Source organism: Scardinius erythrophthalmus (assembly GCF_964197995.2).
Source record: "Scardinius erythrophthalmus genome assembly, chromosome: 16".
Lineage (NCBI taxonomy): Eukaryota > Metazoa > Chordata > Actinopteri > Cypriniformes > Leuciscidae > Scardinius > Scardinius erythrophthalmus.
In genome coordinates this window covers 6,673,713-6,692,156 of record NC_138236.1, presented here as the reverse complement: position 1 = coordinate 6,692,156, position 18,444 = coordinate 6,673,713, and the positions used below count along the sequence as shown (strand labels likewise).

Below are 18,444 nucleotides of genomic sequence, written 5' to 3'. Positions count from 1 at the left end.
AAAAACAGGACTGGATGTAAATGTTCTAAAGGAGACTGTTTCAAGTAAATATTCAGCCATGGATGAGAACAGAATGACAGAATCAAAGGAAATAAATTCCTTTGCGAGACTTAAAGATTTAAAGAGCACTGCTTATGTCAGACAGCCCTGCCTTTCTTTATCTCTCTACATCCCTGGAGTGTGGACACTAGTCCAAATAAAAGCTGACCCTTTGTTCTTGAGAGAGTCGAGAGAGTCGCTGTCATCCACGCCCATGGACACCCACCATGCCAATGTAGGGCTTTCCAGGGACAATCTGAGAGGAGACACTTTGATATCCGTCTGTTCCAGTGTCCATCCTGTCCTAATGATGTCAGCTGATCGTTTATCTGTGTTCGATGCACATGCGCACTGCGGCGACCGTCAATACGCCAGCTGTCTAGCGCAGACAATACGTGAGGATATATGGTTCCTCTGCCCAATCAGGAAGCAACAATGTCACCGTGATTGCCTATATGCCTGAAAAATGCCCTCGACACGCCTGGACGATGCCTACGCTCACACGTGTGTCCCGCCCAAAGTGCCCCAATTACAGGAAATCACAGGAAGTTCATTAGCGTTATCGGTAAAGAGGGAGTCTGCAGCGGACCCCAGCGCAGTCACGTACGGCACAGGCCCTGGGGTGAAATGCCCTCAGAGGAGAAGAACTAGGCCTACGCTTTACTGGTTTCACATCACATACACTAGTCAGCACGTACACAACAACGCAAGTGCAATCTGAGCGCTTTCACATTAATGTCAATGCCAGTTTACGTGCGCCGAATCTGACAACCAATCACAGTACGTCACAAGCTTCATTTGAATATTCTGGAACTGAATTAAATGAATGTGTTTGTTTACAATGAGTCCATTTTGTTGAAAGTAAAACTATTCAAGCATAAAGCAGCTCAATCTCTGGAGGTGGTGATTGAAGAATAAAGCAATAAGCCAGGTTGCAATAAAATGATAACTGGTAAACACGGCCTTGAGTGGATAATTGTTTTATTACAGTTGTCAGTTGCGCTGAAAAATATCCTCCATTTTCTTTCCGTTTAATTTCACTGCTGTCCAAGAGAAACACTGGTAACAGATTTTTTTCTGTCCTTCGGGTAAATGCAGATATTTAAAGGATTAGTTCATTTCAAAATGAAAATTCTGTCATCATTTACTCACTCTCAAGTTGTTTCAAACCTGTATGGATTTCTTTCTTCTGTTGGAACACAAAAGAATATATTTTTACACATTAACAGTTGATGTACCCCACTGACTTCCAAGGAAGCCAAAGAAACCTTATTAACAGAAATACATTGACAAGTCAAGAGGTTAATTGTGCCACTTTTGTTTTTATATGCATTAAACTGCATATAAACTTAGATCATTTAAGCTATTTTTATTGGGAATGATTATATGAAGGTATATTGAAACAAAACCAGCAGGAAACAGATGTTGGGACACTGATAAACTCAAGTGATAAATACAGTCCTTCTCAAAGATAGCAAGCTTCAAAAGAAAGTTTTGTAACATTATACATTTATAAAATTATATATTTAAGTCTTTACTGTCACTTTGATCAATTTAATGCATCCTTGCTGAAAAATTAAAACAATTCTTACTGACCCCAAACTTTTGAATGGTAGTGTATAATGTTATAAAAGCTGTCTATTTCAGATAAATGCTGTTCTTTTGAACTTTCGATTCATCAAATAATTTTTTGGACTGTTTTCAGCATTTTCAACATTGTCACCGCCATCAACGACCCCTTCATTGACCTGCAGTACATGGTGAGATTTGCTGAAGCACAAATGATCGGCATTGTGTAAAGCATCAGCCAAGTTAAACAAACAAATAAACCTGCATGTAGTGTTTTTAGAGTGAGATTTTAGATGCTTTCAAACACGCAGCTTTTGCTGTGAATTTAATGGGATTTTTCAGCATCTACCATGAAATTGGACTTTTTTATTTTTTTTAAGAATATTCCTGGTCTTATCAAGCACAATTTATTGGTAAAAAAAATAAATAATATATATATATATATATATATATATATATATATATATATATATATATATATATATATATATATATATATATATATCATGAATTTATAAAAATTCTAATATATTGATAAAATAATTTCTGCTTCTGAAAGATGTCACAAACCCCTCTTTATAATTTTTTTTTTCCCATGACAGAATTAAGTCCCAAAATGCAGTTTTCCTGTTGTATATAAACATGTAAATATGTCAGATTACAATGTACACTTTTTATGTTTGGGGTCAGGAAGATAAATTTTAAAGAATTTTATAATTTATTATTCAGAAAGGATCAATTCAATTCGATCAAAAGCGACAGTAAAGACATTTATAATGTTACAAAAGATTTCTATTTCAAATAAATGCTGTTCTTTTTAACTTTGTTCATCAAAGAATCCTGAATATATATATATAGCCTATCCCCCCACAAATATTAAGCAGCACAACTGTTTTCAACATTGATAATAATAATAATAAGAAAATCAGCATATTAGAATGATTTCTGAAGGTTCATGTGACACTGAACTGCCTGCTAATTTATCACAGCAATGAATTACATTTAAAAAAAATATTCAAATTTTAAACTGTATTTTCCCCCGCACATTACTGTTTTTTGGCTCAAATAACTGCAGCCTTAGTGAGCAGAAGAGACTTATTTTAAAAACTTTAAAAATCTTACCAATTGAAATAAAATTAATGGTAGTGTATATATATACTTTTTGATTGTGAATAATTATATGAAAGTATATGGAAACATTTCTTATGCTTGGTGCAAATCCAACAGGAAATAGATTTTGGGATACTCTGATTATCAAGTGATATTTCACTGTAAAAAAAACAGTCCTTCTCAAAGATAAATCTCATTATTTTGCAGCAATACATGAATTAAATGTAAATGCAATTGACTACATTTCACTGTGTTAGTGCTTGCAACTTCACCCAGTGACACAAAGCAATGCAAACAGACGTCAGGATGTTGCATCCTCGCCGCCGTTATGTTGTAAAAACCAACACTGGTTTAACTGTCATAGACTTTACCATCTTATCATCTTAAGCAATCCCAACAGATCTTCAGGACACCAGAGGACGTTGCAGCAATAACTCTTTCACGCTGTGCTGCCTGATGGGGAATGAAACCTTAAACTCGAATAAACAACTTAGAAACCAAGTCAAGTAAACCATCACACATTGCAACTATGACTGTTTATTTTGATGTGCACTGAGATGCTATTACAAAAGATTCGCTCAATTCTCATCCCATGGGAATCTGATGTTACTTCCTTTCATTTCCTCCTGAATTACAGCTGTGAATTTGGCATCAAGTTCAGGGCTGAAGTGATTCTTCCAGTCTCCAGCGATACCTTTAAATAAGCAGAATGGTTTCAGTCAAAAACATAAATGGGATGAACCAACTGAGCATGTATGTTTATTATTAAAACTGTACAGTGTTTTAAAATGTGTCAGTACTGTTTAAATGCTTGCACCTTTTCTGAGGAAGTTTGACTTCTTCTTGTCCAAAACGACATCTGGCACCAGAGAGTAGTTTGACATGTTGTTTGTTTTCATATTTTTGAAAGTGCCGTTATTGACCACACGATCCAGAGCGTCTGCGCTGAGCTCCCGACCGAGGAACTTTAAAATCCGCTCCACGATTTCACGGAGGTCCTTTAATTACAAAAAGAAAGAACTGCAAGTCACTCATTCTCTCTGATACCTGAACGAGTATTACTTTCCCTTCACTTTACCTGAAGCATTTCTTCATAGGTGATGTACAGAATTCTGTCCCCAAGCTCAGGGTTTCGCCAACTTTTCACATGGTCAGTCCACTTCCCGAAAAGAACTGTGCAAGCAATTGCAAATCAATCATTGCAATATTTATGACACACTCCATTCATTCATACTGTCTGATGTGTGATACTGTACTGTAAAATACTGCAATAAATATGCTTCAATAGTGATTTTAAAGCGGCAACATCAATATATCAAAACACACCAAAGTTCAAGAACTAGTCAATAATAATCAGGATAGAACTGTTTTCAACATTGAAATAATCAGAAATGTTTCTTGTGCAGCAAATCAGCATTTTAGATCATGTGACACTGAAGACTGGAGTAATGATGCTGAAAATTCAGCTTGGCATCACAGGAATAAATGACATTTTTTTTTTTTTTTTTTTTTTTTTTTTTATTAACGAGCTCAAATATGTATATTGAGTATATTTGAATCTCTCACCTTTTCCTGACAGGAATTTGTCTGTGAATTCTTCAAATGTTCCAGGGTCTTCAAGGAAAGTTGCCATTTTATGAAAGTGGAAAGATGAGACTAGAACATCTTTAGGATTCCGAGCAACGTAGATTACCTAAGAGGAAAGACAGATATCACAATTAGACACATGCAACTGACTGACTGGCCGGACATGTTTCTGGAGATGAAATCACCCAAAACACACACTGTGCAAAAATGCAAGGATATTGCCACTGATTCCTTATGATGCCATAATGTACTGAGAATTATACAGTGAAACCAATGCAGACAAGGTCATTTTGCGTCATAACACACGCAATTGCTGTCAAGGATAACAATAATAAAACACTCTGTGATAATAGATTTGATAATAAGTTTAACTGTTGTGTTATTCATTTCTAATCACAATTATGGGGATTGATTAGGTTTATAAGATAAGTTTTGGGGTTGACTCTTAGGTCTGATAATTTTTAGTTTAGACTATATGGGAGAACAATGCACATTATAGCACAGAAATAATATATGATGTTTATAAACACTATTGTGATGAGCAGTGTAGTGATCATGTTTGGTGAATGCTAAATATCACATCCATGCATGCACAGATATTACCTTTTATTTTCATCTCAAAATTCACAAATGGTTACAAAAACAAAAAGACTAGTATCATCAGAAAGCTAAAAAAATATTTATTATTTATTTATATTCTATACCTTGGCCTTGGAGTTGAAAAAGGAGGGAGGCATCAAATGACAAGGCATGTGGGAAACGATGGCTCGCGGTGAAGGGAATTTATCGAGGACCAGTGGAGCTCGGTTTTCCTCCAGCCATGGAACCCTCTCCCAGTTGGGGATGGTTTGCACTGAGGTCAGGTCTCCTCCATTCAGGAGCGGGGGAAGAATTTCCTGCATCCATGTGGTACCTGAAAAAACAGGCAGGGGTTAATGAGGATGCACTGATCGCCTTCATGCATGTTACATTTATACTTGCATTTGATTTAGGAAACACATCATCATCACGCATTACGCTGAATTTCTCAAAATATCTCTCCATAACATTTGCACAAGAGAATGCATTAGCCTGATGTTCAGTATTTAAATCTGAATGCTTATAATAGAGTTAGTGGAGTGATTTGCAGTCTGAGGAGGATCACAATGCAGACACTGTCATCCAAAGCAAATTGCATTGCATTCAAAGGAAACATTTTATCAGTTCACAAGGAATCAAACTCATGATTGCTCTTTGTGGTTTCTGCATGGTTTAACTGCTGCACAATTTTAAGATGTTGATTTGTTTAGCCAACTGTGCAAGTAGATTAAGACGTGTTGCTGAATGCATAAGAGGAGAAATAAACATTATGCATTGAAAACAGAGTTGAACTTACCAGATTTTGGATAGGTTACAGCAAAGACATCGTCATCTTTAACTTGAAAATTCTGGAGGTAGTTGAGACTTTCATCTGTGTGAGCAATCGTAGGCAGCATGAGACCATGGTAAAGCCGATACAAATCGCTGTCCGCCATCCTCTGCTGACCGGACTTTGGAAAACAAGGATGTTTTGTTCACCGTGTTCTCTGTGAATTCAAATTCACTTGTGCTTGGAAGGGAGGAGAGAGAGTGAACAAGAGAGAGAGTGAGAGAGAGTGTGTGAGAGAGAAAGAGAGAGAGAGAGAGAGAGAGAGCGAGAGAGAGTTTGACGGTGAGAGCATTCATTAACTCAACAGGGAGCCGTATATTTGCTGCTGAAATTCACAGGAGCGTTTGGGGGAAAGGTTACTTGGGTCCAAGTACACATACAAAGGAGGATTTTATTGTGCACAAAACTGAAGGGATAAAAGATAGCTGCGAAGTCTTTTATAAGGACAGAAATAACAAGCAAACAAACAAACCATGGTACATGCAATCAAATCGTTATTTATATACACTTTATGATTCCTATGCATAGGTATTTGTGAAGGCTACTTCAGGAAAATACACTGCATTTTAAAAAAATATTATAAAACACCGTAAGATTTTTATTTTATTTTTAAATGTAGAAAGTATAAAACATTAGAAGAGAGTAAGAAAGAAAATTTGAGAAATAAAGTTCAAAAGAAAAAATGAAAGAGTCCAAAAGAGTTCAAAAGGAAGAGGGAAAACCTTTATGTAACAAATCGTTGAAGGACAAATCAAAAGTGTTTGAATGGCTCTTTAAAATCAAAAGAATCAAAGAATGTTTCAAAGAGTTTGAAGGGCGAAAACTTTAAAAGGCAGTTTGAAAAAAGTTCAATATAAACATTGTTTGAAAGAAAGATCATACGAAGATTTAGAAGAAAGCTGAAAACCTGCCCTGCTAGATGAATGCATGTGAGACTAGAGAGAGTTTGATTGTTTATCAGCAGCATTGAGTCATCAGTCTGATAAAGAGTCTCTACTGTACCGGTAATGTAATACATGTGAGACAGTGACCCGTAATCCAAGACCCGTTTATTCAATTCTTTTCACAAATCGCACTCAGGTGTGCTTATGGAGAAAAAAAAAAACTGCTCCTTGATTTTAAACCGACAGAACTGGTTTGTTGGTATGTGACTGTTATTGTTGCAGGTAGACTAACTTGCTAGATAGTCGATAAGAAGGCTCCGCCCACCTATGGGGGACAACAAGTTCAAGTTACCATAATACACTTTCTATGACGACAAAATGAAGAGAATGCACAGGTTTAAATGCACTTGATTGCATGTATCCACTATAGTCTTTTGTATCATGTATCACTATAATCCTTTTAAAGGATTTTTAATCAATTAGCAGGCAGTTCTGGAGATTGAAAAATACAAAAACTTAACAAATCTATTGGATATTTCACTTCATTTCCCCAATAGAACTGAATGTGTAATTATGGTAAATAAGTATAGCAGACTAGTATATAAAATCCTGACGGTATCTATGTGTTACAACCTAAAACCAACATGCACGTGTCCAAAATACACCTTATACTGGTCAAGAAGTCAGTTCTATCTATGGCTATGAACATCATCAGTAGGATTTTTCAGCAGAGATAAATCAAAAACTGTGTACTAAGCCACTCCCCTGTACATTATGATTATGATTTTTTTTATGATTCATCAAAACCCATAGTTAAACCCAATGTATTAGGAAATGTTGAGATTGACGAAAACTAATAATAAATGCTGTAGAAGTATTGTTCATTGTAGTTATTTAAAGTTAAATCATACTTCATTGTCAAATGTACCAATTAACATTTTTGTAGTCAATGCTTTAAAGGTGCTGTATGTAACTTTTCTACTAAAATGAATCCTTTTTTTATTGCATGTGTGTGAAGGGGTTGTAATCTCACATTAAAATGATCCACTTTGCAGGTTTTGCGATTACCTCGGAAAGCAAGTATTCTTATTTTTATGTGAAGGTGCCGGGTCGGATTTACCGCAAAATCAAGTGACGTCACGTCACCTGCACGCGCGCTCCCGACCGAGCCTCTTATTATATCAAATAAAAAAAGGCAGTTGACTAAAATCTTCCATATCACAAATGTGAAAGCAAAATGGCCAGGATCTGTGCATGACTTGAGAATTTTCAGAGATTCACATTTATCCACATTATTTGAAAGTGGTAAGGAAAATTCCACAATTAAATATCAAGCTCACTGTATTACATACACTTATGCTGATCCTAACAGAACTGTATTTTTTCATAGGTGATTATGACATGTTCCTGCTTGCAGACAGGTGTCCCTGACCCAAACCAGTTACAATGCAGCTCTTGCCAGAACAAGGGCACACAATGAAATGAACTTTGGCTAACTAAAGGGAAGATTTCAGTGTCTGAAAAGTCTGAGGGGTTGCACACCTGACAGGGCCTGTGACATTGTTGCATGTGCCATATTACACAACATTGCCCAAAAAAAAAAAAAACACTTTTCATTAAATGTTTAATAAAAGACAAATATGCTTAGTTCCTTGAGTTTTATTTCAATTGTTCTTTGTAAGGAAAAGCCAGTGGTCAAGTGCCTGCAACAAGAGATATTAGACACATGCCTCATGCAACAAATAAAAAGGAAAAGTTGGCTACACACTGCCCACCTGTAGGCCTATGTCTCCTCTGTCTGTGCAGACTCTTCTGCAGGCCTTTCTGTAGATGTGGAATCCTGCAACTTATATTGAAGCCATAAAGCATACAAGTATAAAATGAAGTAAAGTTATTTATGCACTTGCAGGTTAGGCTAGTTCCTCCATATGACAGTTATCTGAGAGGCTTTATTCACTGTCCAGTGCAATGGAAACAAATGGACATTACAAAGTCTTATACTTTCTTTCCTTTGGAAAGTTAGAAAATGTCCACTTACTGCACATATTTCAGCCACCACTTTCTTGGGAACAGATACAAGTGTTGGTGTATTGTGTAAAAGTGCACAAAAGAGGAAAACACAATGTCATTACAATGAACTACACTGGGGAAAATGTGATCAATAACTCATGGCAAAATATTTTTACATTAACATAAGTTTATCAGTTTTCACTTTCACAAGTCAAAGCAATTCATCATTACTCAAGATTTAACAGTTGAAATGACTATATAGCCTTAATTTAATGCAGCAAAAATTATTTTACAGTGTAGGCTACTAAGATCTTTTCTATTTTTTTCTCAGCCTTTTTCTTGGTTGCTTTTATAAACAGAACACCATTTTAACAGTGCCTTTTATAAAAGAGACGATAATATAACCAAAAATTACCATTATGTAGAATATTTTTGTACTTCACTTTTATTTGTTCCCATGTTGTGGTGACTGACATTACAATGAACAAAGTAATTATGCAATTATTAAAATACAAAAATATAGACTAATAAGTGATAAAAACATCTAACATGGCCACTTCTAACGGATTTAAATTGTCTGCTACTTTTTGCCAGCCCTCTCTCCTGGCTTTTGCAGACTTTGAGGTGTTCCTGGCGTTTTGATTAAACATTAAAATTCCGAATAAACTTCGACTATTAGTTCTTGCTCTGCTGAGTAAAACTGTGCGCGCTCTTTGGCCACGCTGAGCAGCGTTGCTGATCAATGTTTCTACTATCGATACATATCCCCTTTTAACCAGCGCATGAACGCGCAATTATCTCAGATAACTCAATCCAGCGATACTAATCATATCCGGCAAGTGGGTTCGAAGAACCGAGTTAGCCAGATCATGATTCGCACGATGATATCATCTTGGATGTGTCATTTGATCTCGGATGTAATAAGCAACGTACGAAGAACGACACAGCACAACACAGACTCCAACACAAACTCCACATATTGATAAAAAACAAACAAAAAAAAAATTTCTGCTGAAGCTCGTAAGGCCAGACGTGAATCGGATGAACTTCGGGTAAAAAACACGGATCAACATCGGCAAGGCATTTGAATCATGGAGAAACCTTATCTACAAACCTAGAATGTACATTTCCAGAAGAAAATGTGAAGTGGTGCTTGCAGTGACAGAATTCGGCACGGTTGATAGGGTTCCATACATATGGTACGAGCATGGAGCATTAGTTCAACGTCAAGCTGATAAAAGTAGCCTATTATTGTAACGTTGCAGTGGGAGTTTACCTGAGTTTCCAGCATGTTGTGTGATGCTTTCTCCGGTGTGTTGCGTCTCAGTCTGGAAGGTACCCACAGTGCCGTTTATATACTGTCTATGCACAGTGCTCGCTCATAAATTCGAGCACGGTCAACACGCGCAATGGCAAGAGCACGCGCTTGTAAACTTATTGGTTGCAATCTGAAACATCACCGCAAGAGGTCGCTGAATCCTACATACAGCACCTTTAACATATTTAGTTCTTTATCAATGCTGGGTTTGGTTTGCTCAGAGAATATTTCATACTTGATATTTTATGATAACTAAATTCAATCATACAAAAACGGCAATGTATTTTTGTCCCATCTGGTCTTTATTTATAAATTAGTTTGTGATTAAGAAGGTAAGTTTCACCATAACAGGTTTCTTTCCCAAAATCGTCCAAGCATTCCTTCGTATTGAAAGCATATGTTTATTTAGTTAATTGAGTTATGTAAAAACATGTTCACTAATAAAAGTTATACTATCACAGTCTCTTTGAGGCAGATACAAAAGTTCAATGTAGGAATGTGGAGTTGCTCTTTAAATACTTGAAATGCCCCGTGTGTGTGGTGGCACTGTACAGTACACAAAGCGATCAGTTGCTGTGAACGAGTGTGACGAACAGGAAGAGTGAACAGAGGGAGATGGCACCGGTGAGCAAGGCCTTCACGAGGAGAGCCGTCCAGCTGCCCAGGAGGAAGACATGCACGAACAGCCTGGAGGAGAGACACAAACGTGGAGTAAAGCCTCACAACAGAGTATAACAAGATTTTTAAAGGGGTCATATAATGGGACATGCACTTTTTCAAGCTGATTGTACTGAAATGTGTGTTGGCAGTGCCTGTACACAACCATCATAAAATGATAAAAATCCATCCAGTGTTTTTTTTTTAATCTCCTTGTATGTTTTACCCTCTCTGAAATCAAGCCGTTCGATTTTGTGACGTCACAAAATCGACGCCCCTCCCACGATTGTGATTGACAGACCCGCCCTCGCCCTCGTGAGCGAGCTGTCCATCATAATAGTGCATTGATATGCTGGAGAAGAATGGCATCTAAGCGATTGTGGCGTTCTGTTCTTGGGTGTAATAAGGAACACAGCAGTCATTTTGATGTTTTGGTGGAATATTCCCAAAGCATTGATGCGGGGATTCCCTCGCGGGGATTCCCCACGATCAACTCCATGCTTTCATGTTTGCGAATCATTTCACACACCAGACTGCTTTACAAACGAGGGTCAGTAAAGCTGGTTTTGCTAAGAAGCTGTTCCTGAAAATAGGATCGGTACCAACTATTCGTGTTCCTGCTGCACCTCCAGAAGAAGTGAGTGTAACGTTTTATTAACCTTTATATTAATATTTATATTAATCTGAATGCGGCTATTTTTACACTCAGGTACATTATGACATGTTTTCTATGTACGACGTTCTCAATATAATTCATAATCCCATGTTTATAATGAACAATGCGTTATTGTGTTAGAAACGGTTTAGCACAAAACACAGAGGGGCGGGGTGAGCAAAGCTCATTATCATTTAAAGACACATGCACTTAAATGGCGTGCTGAAAACAGAGCTGTTTTTGACCAGGTAAAATGAGTGTTTTCTTACAATACTAATGGGAATTTTTAATTAAAGTATATTACAAACTTTTAATTTATACCCTAAATAATCATATTAGCTTGTACAAAAATGGCATTATATGACCCCTTTAAGTGTCCCTATGATGCCATTTTAAAAGTTCCTCATGTTGTTTTAGAGGTCTCCTACAATATGTTTACATGCATCCGGGGTTAAAAACACTTTAATTTTTTTTAAAATATACATTGCAAATCACCTCTTTTCTCACAGTGTCTGAAACGGTTCAATGAAGGATTCGGTCTCGCTAAACCCCTCCTTTAGGAGAGCCTACTCTGCTCTGATTGGTCAGATGGCCCAGTCTGTTTTGCATGGTCTAGTGTTTACAGCCCATGTCTGAAATTGAACACCTATAACCATATCTGAATTTCAGCTCTGGAGTCTTCCTCAGCACTTGATACACAGTGATACAAACAGTAACAACGGTGTTGGTTTTACCATATCAGTTTGAGGCCAAGTCTTCACTTTTTTTTGAAGTGCAAGTAAAGTGGATTTGCTTTCTCAGCACAGAAAACAACGTCTTCTCAACGTTTCGACAACATGAACAAAACTCTTCCAGTCTCAGCTACAACTACAGTGTTTGAGGATGGGTCAAAGTAGATGTTGTTCGCGAGTAGCCAATGAAGACCATAGGCTGGCATTATGCAAATTTGTTACAAACCTACGTAGGTTTGTGCAGGAAGTGAGACTGAAGTCACTGACGACACGTTTCAGGCAATTCAGAATCGGTTCTTTCTTTTGGGAGACAATAACTCATTATCAGGCACTATTTTTCAGACCTTTTACATTCACAAACAGCTATATTACACACTACATGACATATAACGAAAAAAATATTTTCCAAAAAGGTAATATGAAAATACCGGTACTACACTAATACTGTATCCCAAAATGCAGATCACTCTACTTGACATTTTTAATGTCATAAACATAACTACTTTTATATTTTCAAACAAAATTGAAAATGTGAAATAACTGCATGATGCTCACATGCAAAATGAGAAAGTCATATTACAATAATACAGCATAGGCTACTATTGTTTTGCTCTGCAATGTGTTCTGTTTCAGACACTATTTTTAGAAAACAGTAGGCAGTGTACATGGCATACTGTGCAGTATTCAGTAAGTAGAAAGCTAGTATTTAATTCCAAACAGCCAGTAACTACAGCAAATTAAATCAAAATTATGCCAACAGTGCCATCTGGAGGAAGAACAAACAAATGCATCAGAAACTCTAACATAAAATAAGCACCTTTTAAGATAAATTAACATCAAATACAAACACAAAATAAAAAACTATTATTAAATAATATCAATTTGACTCAGCTTTGATCTTTGTAGATTAATGTAAGTTTTAAATAGGGATTTGCGAGACTATCTGATTATTTATTTTGGCGCATTTAATGTTTTGCTCTATATATTTACAAAAGCTACGTTTAAATTACAGTCATGTTAATGTTACATTTTAAAATGAATATATTATTTTGAAATGTTTATATCTGGAGTGGAAAACAAAATCATTTAATTTTTCCTCAGATTTTGCATTGTGTTCGTTAGCGCAAATCCCTAATTTTAAAAAAGACTAACTTTTGAAAATTACTGAGAATCACTTTATACGTTATGACCAAAAATGGATTTTATAACTGATATTGTGAATCTGTATTGCTTGGAACTATTCATTATGAAATTAAGTATTGTAAAATTTTAATGTACAGCACACTGATTAAATTTGGAAAAATAAGCACTAATATTATCCACTTAAAATATTTATCTAAACCCTGTTTACTAGAAACTTGCCACATTAAAAATACTCCGTACAAAAACTAAGAAGTACTGATGAAATGCTGATGTATGACAGCTCTGTTATAATACCTTAGTTTAGAAACTGTGCCAAAAATAAATGTATGACTGCGATACTCACTCCATTAGAAATCCCTTATAAACACACAATCCCAGCAGGACGGTGACAGGGAGACGGAAGCTTTTGGGAAGGTCGTATCGAGTGAACATCCATACTACTGCCGCCATGGCAATATAATGTACCTGATATGATTAAAACAAACAAGTTCAGGGATAGGATAAAGAAACATGATCGAGTAAAACTGACAAAAATCACATTTAATGTTACAATATTACAGAACAATAAGAAGAGAATCTGTTACAATAAAAAAAAAGTGCGATGCAGACTTTGTGATGCAAGCAAACAAAAACAAAGCAAGCACATATCTTACCAGACTGATGTTTGAATCAAAGCTCATCTGGATGTATTTCCAGTCAAACTCAATACCACGAGCTCCCACCCATAACGGTATACATCTGTTTAGAACAGCCAGACAGTTCTTTACAGTACTGATCATTTCTATAACCTGGGACTACAATCTCATGTATTATAACTAAACAAAAATGCACAACTAAAACATTTACATGAATTTCTATTGGTTTGTGCAGGTGAAAAATGGTCAAGATCTCTGTCAGGATGATCAGAATACCTTGACATGATGAGCTCCGCTGTGGCCCAGCCCATAGCTGCCACCATGATCTTATACTCGCCCTTCCCAGCATTCTTAGACATAACCAGATGAAGACCTAGAAGATCGGCCATGTCCACTGTGGCCTTCATGAACTCCTGGGGTTAACAGCACAAAATGAATGGAGTTAAAGAAGTCTGATGACTATATGATAAACATGGATTATTTGTACTGTCAGCAGGGCTGAAACAACAACACATGAACAAATCGCGAAAGCAAAGCCTTAAAGCAGAGGTCTTTAACACTGTTCCTGGAGAACCACTGTCCTGCAAGGTTTATTTCCAACCTGCTACATAATTTCCAAGCGATCCTGAAAAGCTTGATTTGCTAGTTCAGGAGTTTTTGATCAGGGTTGGAGCTAAACTTTGCACGACAGCGGGTCCCTAGGAGAAGGGTTGAAGACCTCTGCCTTACAGGGATAGTTCACCCAAAAATTAACATTTTCTCATTTACTCAACCTCAATAGCTAGGTTTCCATCCAAAGTTGCGAATTTAACCTATGCCAAAATTGGCATATTGCACAAAACATTTGCGAATAAGAGTCGAAGAGAACAAAATCATCAGTTCCTAATAAACTGGCGATACGTTGATGCAGTAGGAGAAGCCACTGTATATAGTTAACGTTAACATGCTTTCTATAAGTATAAGCCAGTTATTATACCGAACCAATTTGCTCAGGCATTTCAGAATGACCAAATCAGCATTTCAGACGCTGTGCAAGAGATCGGTCTGCTGGTTGGTCCAGTTATACATGTCTTTTTTGAATTTATTCGGTAAATGTGTTTCCATCGTAGATTATGCCCATGTTTTCTTATCGGATATAAAAATGTATCCGACTCAAATGAGTGCATAAATGTGCATTTTAAGAATTTAAGCACATCTTAGTGTTTCCATCCAGCATTTTTTTATGCGATTTCCCAAAATGTGCATAAAAATAGGTGGATGGAAACATAGCTATTGTCATTCCTGATGCATATGGCTTTCTTTCTTCAGATAAAGACAAACGAACATTTTTAGGAAAAAAATCAATCTCTATGTATCCATATACCTAATGCCACTGAATGGCTGCCACTCGGATGACACTTAAAAAAAAACACACACAGCGATCGTGGCGGTAATCCATACGACCCCAGTGGATGAATCAAATGCTTGAGAAGGGAAACAATAGATGTGAAAATACTATTATTTTTTTAACTATAAATCATTGCTTCCGGTCTAGGTCCTCTGTGCTTCTGCGTAACTTCTCGCTCGTACTTCACGTCACAAAATCCTTCTCATGAAGAGTGTTCATGAAGAGTGTACGACAGTAGACCTAAAGTAATGTATGTAATGAGTAATTTTCTTGCACACACCTATCGTTTCACAACATTGATCTACCCACTAGGGTCGTATTAATTACCGTCACTATCGCTGTGTGTGGTTTTTCAAGCGCCAACTAAGCGGCAGCCATTCAGTTGCATTATATGGACTGACAGTGATCGATTATTTCTTAAAAATAATCTTATTTTTTTGTTTAAATGAACTATCTCTAGAATTTGGGATATTTCGATTCAAAGCCCTCTGTTTATACTAATAATTGTCTGTAGAAAAATGCATAATGAAAATCTTCAAAATGAATGAAGAGTGTGAAATTCAGCTCAGAGACAGCTTACCCCAACAAAATCATACACGCCAGCTCCTCCCTCCCAGGTTGGGAAAAATGTGGCAAGAAACATCATCTGAAAGCGATATCACAGATTTACAGATGACATTCACTTTTACGAATCATCTTTGTGAGGACCAATAGACTCAATCACCTTGCACAGCTGCACGAAGAGGTAAGTAGCACCTGCTTGGACACATCTCCAAAATGCATTATATTCCGATCTGCCAAAAAAAAGTGTGAAGATTAGAACAGTGATCACATCTAGAAAGAAATGTTTTGATCTTTGAAGCATCCATCATCAACAGCTGAAAACAGTTGGATGATTGTACAGTAAGAAGAATCACAATGTTACATTTACAAACATGTGGAAGGAACAAGGAAGTCTCATATTGAACACATTAGTTTGGCATATGGCACATGACATAAGAAGATTACACTGTACACTTACTTCAGCATATAAAACAAACATCACGTCTTAAATAATACATACTGTAGCACCAATATTGAGGCGATAATTTCTATACAATTCCATCAACATATATATATATTTTACTCCACAAACGAAAAAAAACAAAACGTTTAAATACTTACAATCCACTGCATTTGTAAGTAATGAAATATGGAAAATAGGCCAAGGAAAAACAGTTTCCGAAATGAAAGAGCGTCATGGTAGAGATTTTCCTCCTCAGTTCCTGTTAACATGGGGAAAAAAAACATCAGATTTATTCCAAATCAGGACTAAGTTAAATAAACGTTTATGAAATGTGTTAATAAGGCGAATATTCCTGGTGTAACAAGTTAATAATTGTATCTACACAAATTACAGTATATATATATATAAAGTTATAGATATATTACATCGATTAAATGGTGTATTAAAACGTCAACATGTTAAAGCTCCACATCTAACGTTACTATGTATCGTCATCAGACAGCGTGCACATATCGTGAGAAAATACTCGAAATATAATTACAGTAAAACTTTTTATAAAAGTATTTGTTTCTAGAGCTGATTTAATAATTCTGCCATTAATCAGTAAAAAGATTATTAGATTTTCTTACCAACAAAATCGCAATTTTAGAATGACAGGCGCAGGTCAAATAATCCTCCTGTGCATCACTGTTAAAAGTCCGAGTGGATGCGCTCTCTATCTTACTGTAGTTCCGCTACTCATTCTACAGCAAATTAAACAAAATAGCAACTTGCGTGACACAGAACTATTAAAATGGCTAGGTTTCATTCAATATCCTCCTGGGACACAGGAATAGACATTTGTCCACTGTACTGGACATTATATTTTAGTGAATTTCTCTGACACCATACAGTTTAAAGTCTGGATATCCTGTAGCACACCCAGGGCTTTCGAGAGATAAGTTACCAACAAGACTTTCTCTGGAGATACAAAATGTTTTGGAGGTTTCACCAAAACAAAAGATTCGTAAAGGTTTTGAAGCTTGATGAAGCAGTGTTTTGAAATCGTCCATCACTACAACGAACACGAACAGTGTTCATTCAGATATATTTCCCATGCGTTCTTCAGATCGTGAAACAATCTCGTTCACAAGAGGAGAAAAAGGACGGGATATAATTACGAATTATGTTAACATGACTGAACACCAAACGATTAAATAACTAAAATTCACAATTTATTTAGTCAATTGTTGTTTTGATTCCCCCAAATCAGCTAATATATATATATATATATATATATATATATATATATATATATATATATATATATATATATATATATATATATATATATATATATATATATTTGTGGAGGAGTAAAAGGGAACGTGTTAGTGTCTGCCTATTTAATTGTATATGTTAGGCTTTATTGCATGTTTTATATTTTAGGCTTTATTCCTTTATTCCATATGTTGTTTAGTTACATTTGTAGTCTACAGAGATTCATCTCTCTGAGGCGTCATGCACGCGGCCCCTGGAGGACGATTTCACAGAAAACAGTTATAGCGTTTTTATTTTTAAAATAGGCTATTAGTATTTTAAATATTTTAAAAGAATTGCGTAAAAAAGTGTTTTATGCTTTATATAATATGTATCAGGTTTTTAAGGCTCATATAGTATGATATAGTGAGAATATGGAGCTCATAATCGAGGGACACCACTTTCATTTAGAACCCCAAACAAATATGCAATTTGGCACAGTTGCTATATGGCAAAACAATAAGAAATTCATATAGTAATGTAAATCAATGAGATATAGTATAGACAACTTAAAATGCACTGTATATCATTTGTATACAGGGCTTGACATTAGGCTAGTGAGCAAAAAAAGTTAATGTCAAGCCCTGTATACAAGTGATATATACACTGCATTTTAAGTAGTCTTACAGTATACTATATCTCATTGATTTACATTACAAATCTCCCCAATAATGTCTAATTAAGTTGATATTTAAATGTTTTATGATAAAAGCTCTGTCGTGTTTATTGTGGAAGGCAAAGCATATAATTCAATAAAATACAATGATGATTGAGAGATGAACAAATAAACGTTAATCAAAAGCATGCTGTATCATATTTGACTTGATTATATATATATATATATATATATATATATATATAAATGGATAATAAAGTACTGCTAATTTGTTTCAGTCCAGTAAGTGTTCATCTTGGCATATTACTAACAATATAAAAGTTATTGTTACATTTAATTAATAGTAAGATTTCACAGCAAAATAACACGTACCACATCCTGGAGGGTGAC

At 35.9% G+C, this 18,444-nt stretch overlaps 2 protein-coding genes across 3 annotated transcripts; both read right to left on the bottom strand.

The window, feature by feature from the left end:
* Positions 1-2,311: 2,311 nt before the first annotated feature.
* sult2st3 (sulfotransferase family 2, cytosolic sulfotransferase 3) lies at positions 2,312-10,065 on the bottom strand. Of its 2 annotated transcripts, none has more exons than XM_081389193.1 (7): positions 9,884-10,015; positions 5,681-5,893; positions 5,010-5,218; positions 4,285-4,411; positions 3,797-3,891; positions 3,536-3,716; positions 2,312-3,412 (listed from the first exon to the last, which is right to left on the bottom strand). In XM_081389193.1, exons 2-7 carry the CDS (start codon positions 5,817-5,819, stop codon positions 3,297-3,299), a joined length of 867 nt encoding a protein of 288 aa, XP_081245319.1. In that variant the 5' UTR covers positions 5,820-5,893; positions 9,884-10,015; the 3' UTR covers positions 2,312-3,296. The 2 variants fall into 2 exon arrangements, with proteins under 2 accessions (XP_081245319.1, XP_081245320.1); XM_081389194.1 differs by having other exon boundaries at positions 3,236-3,412; positions 5,681-5,755; positions 9,884-10,065.
* On the bottom strand, positions 9,884-16,967 carry tmem147 (transmembrane protein 147). Its single transcript, XM_081389195.1, has 8 exons — positions 16,769-16,967; positions 16,298-16,398; positions 15,858-15,927; positions 15,714-15,779; positions 14,023-14,159; positions 13,765-13,849; positions 13,455-13,576; positions 9,884-10,612 (listed from the first exon to the last, which is right to left on the bottom strand). Exons 2-8 carry the CDS (start codon positions 16,372-16,374, stop codon positions 10,492-10,494), a joined length of 678 nt encoding a protein of 225 aa, XP_081245321.1. The 5' UTR covers positions 16,375-16,398; positions 16,769-16,967; the 3' UTR covers positions 9,884-10,491.
* Positions 16,968-18,444: the final 1,477 nt, after the last annotated feature.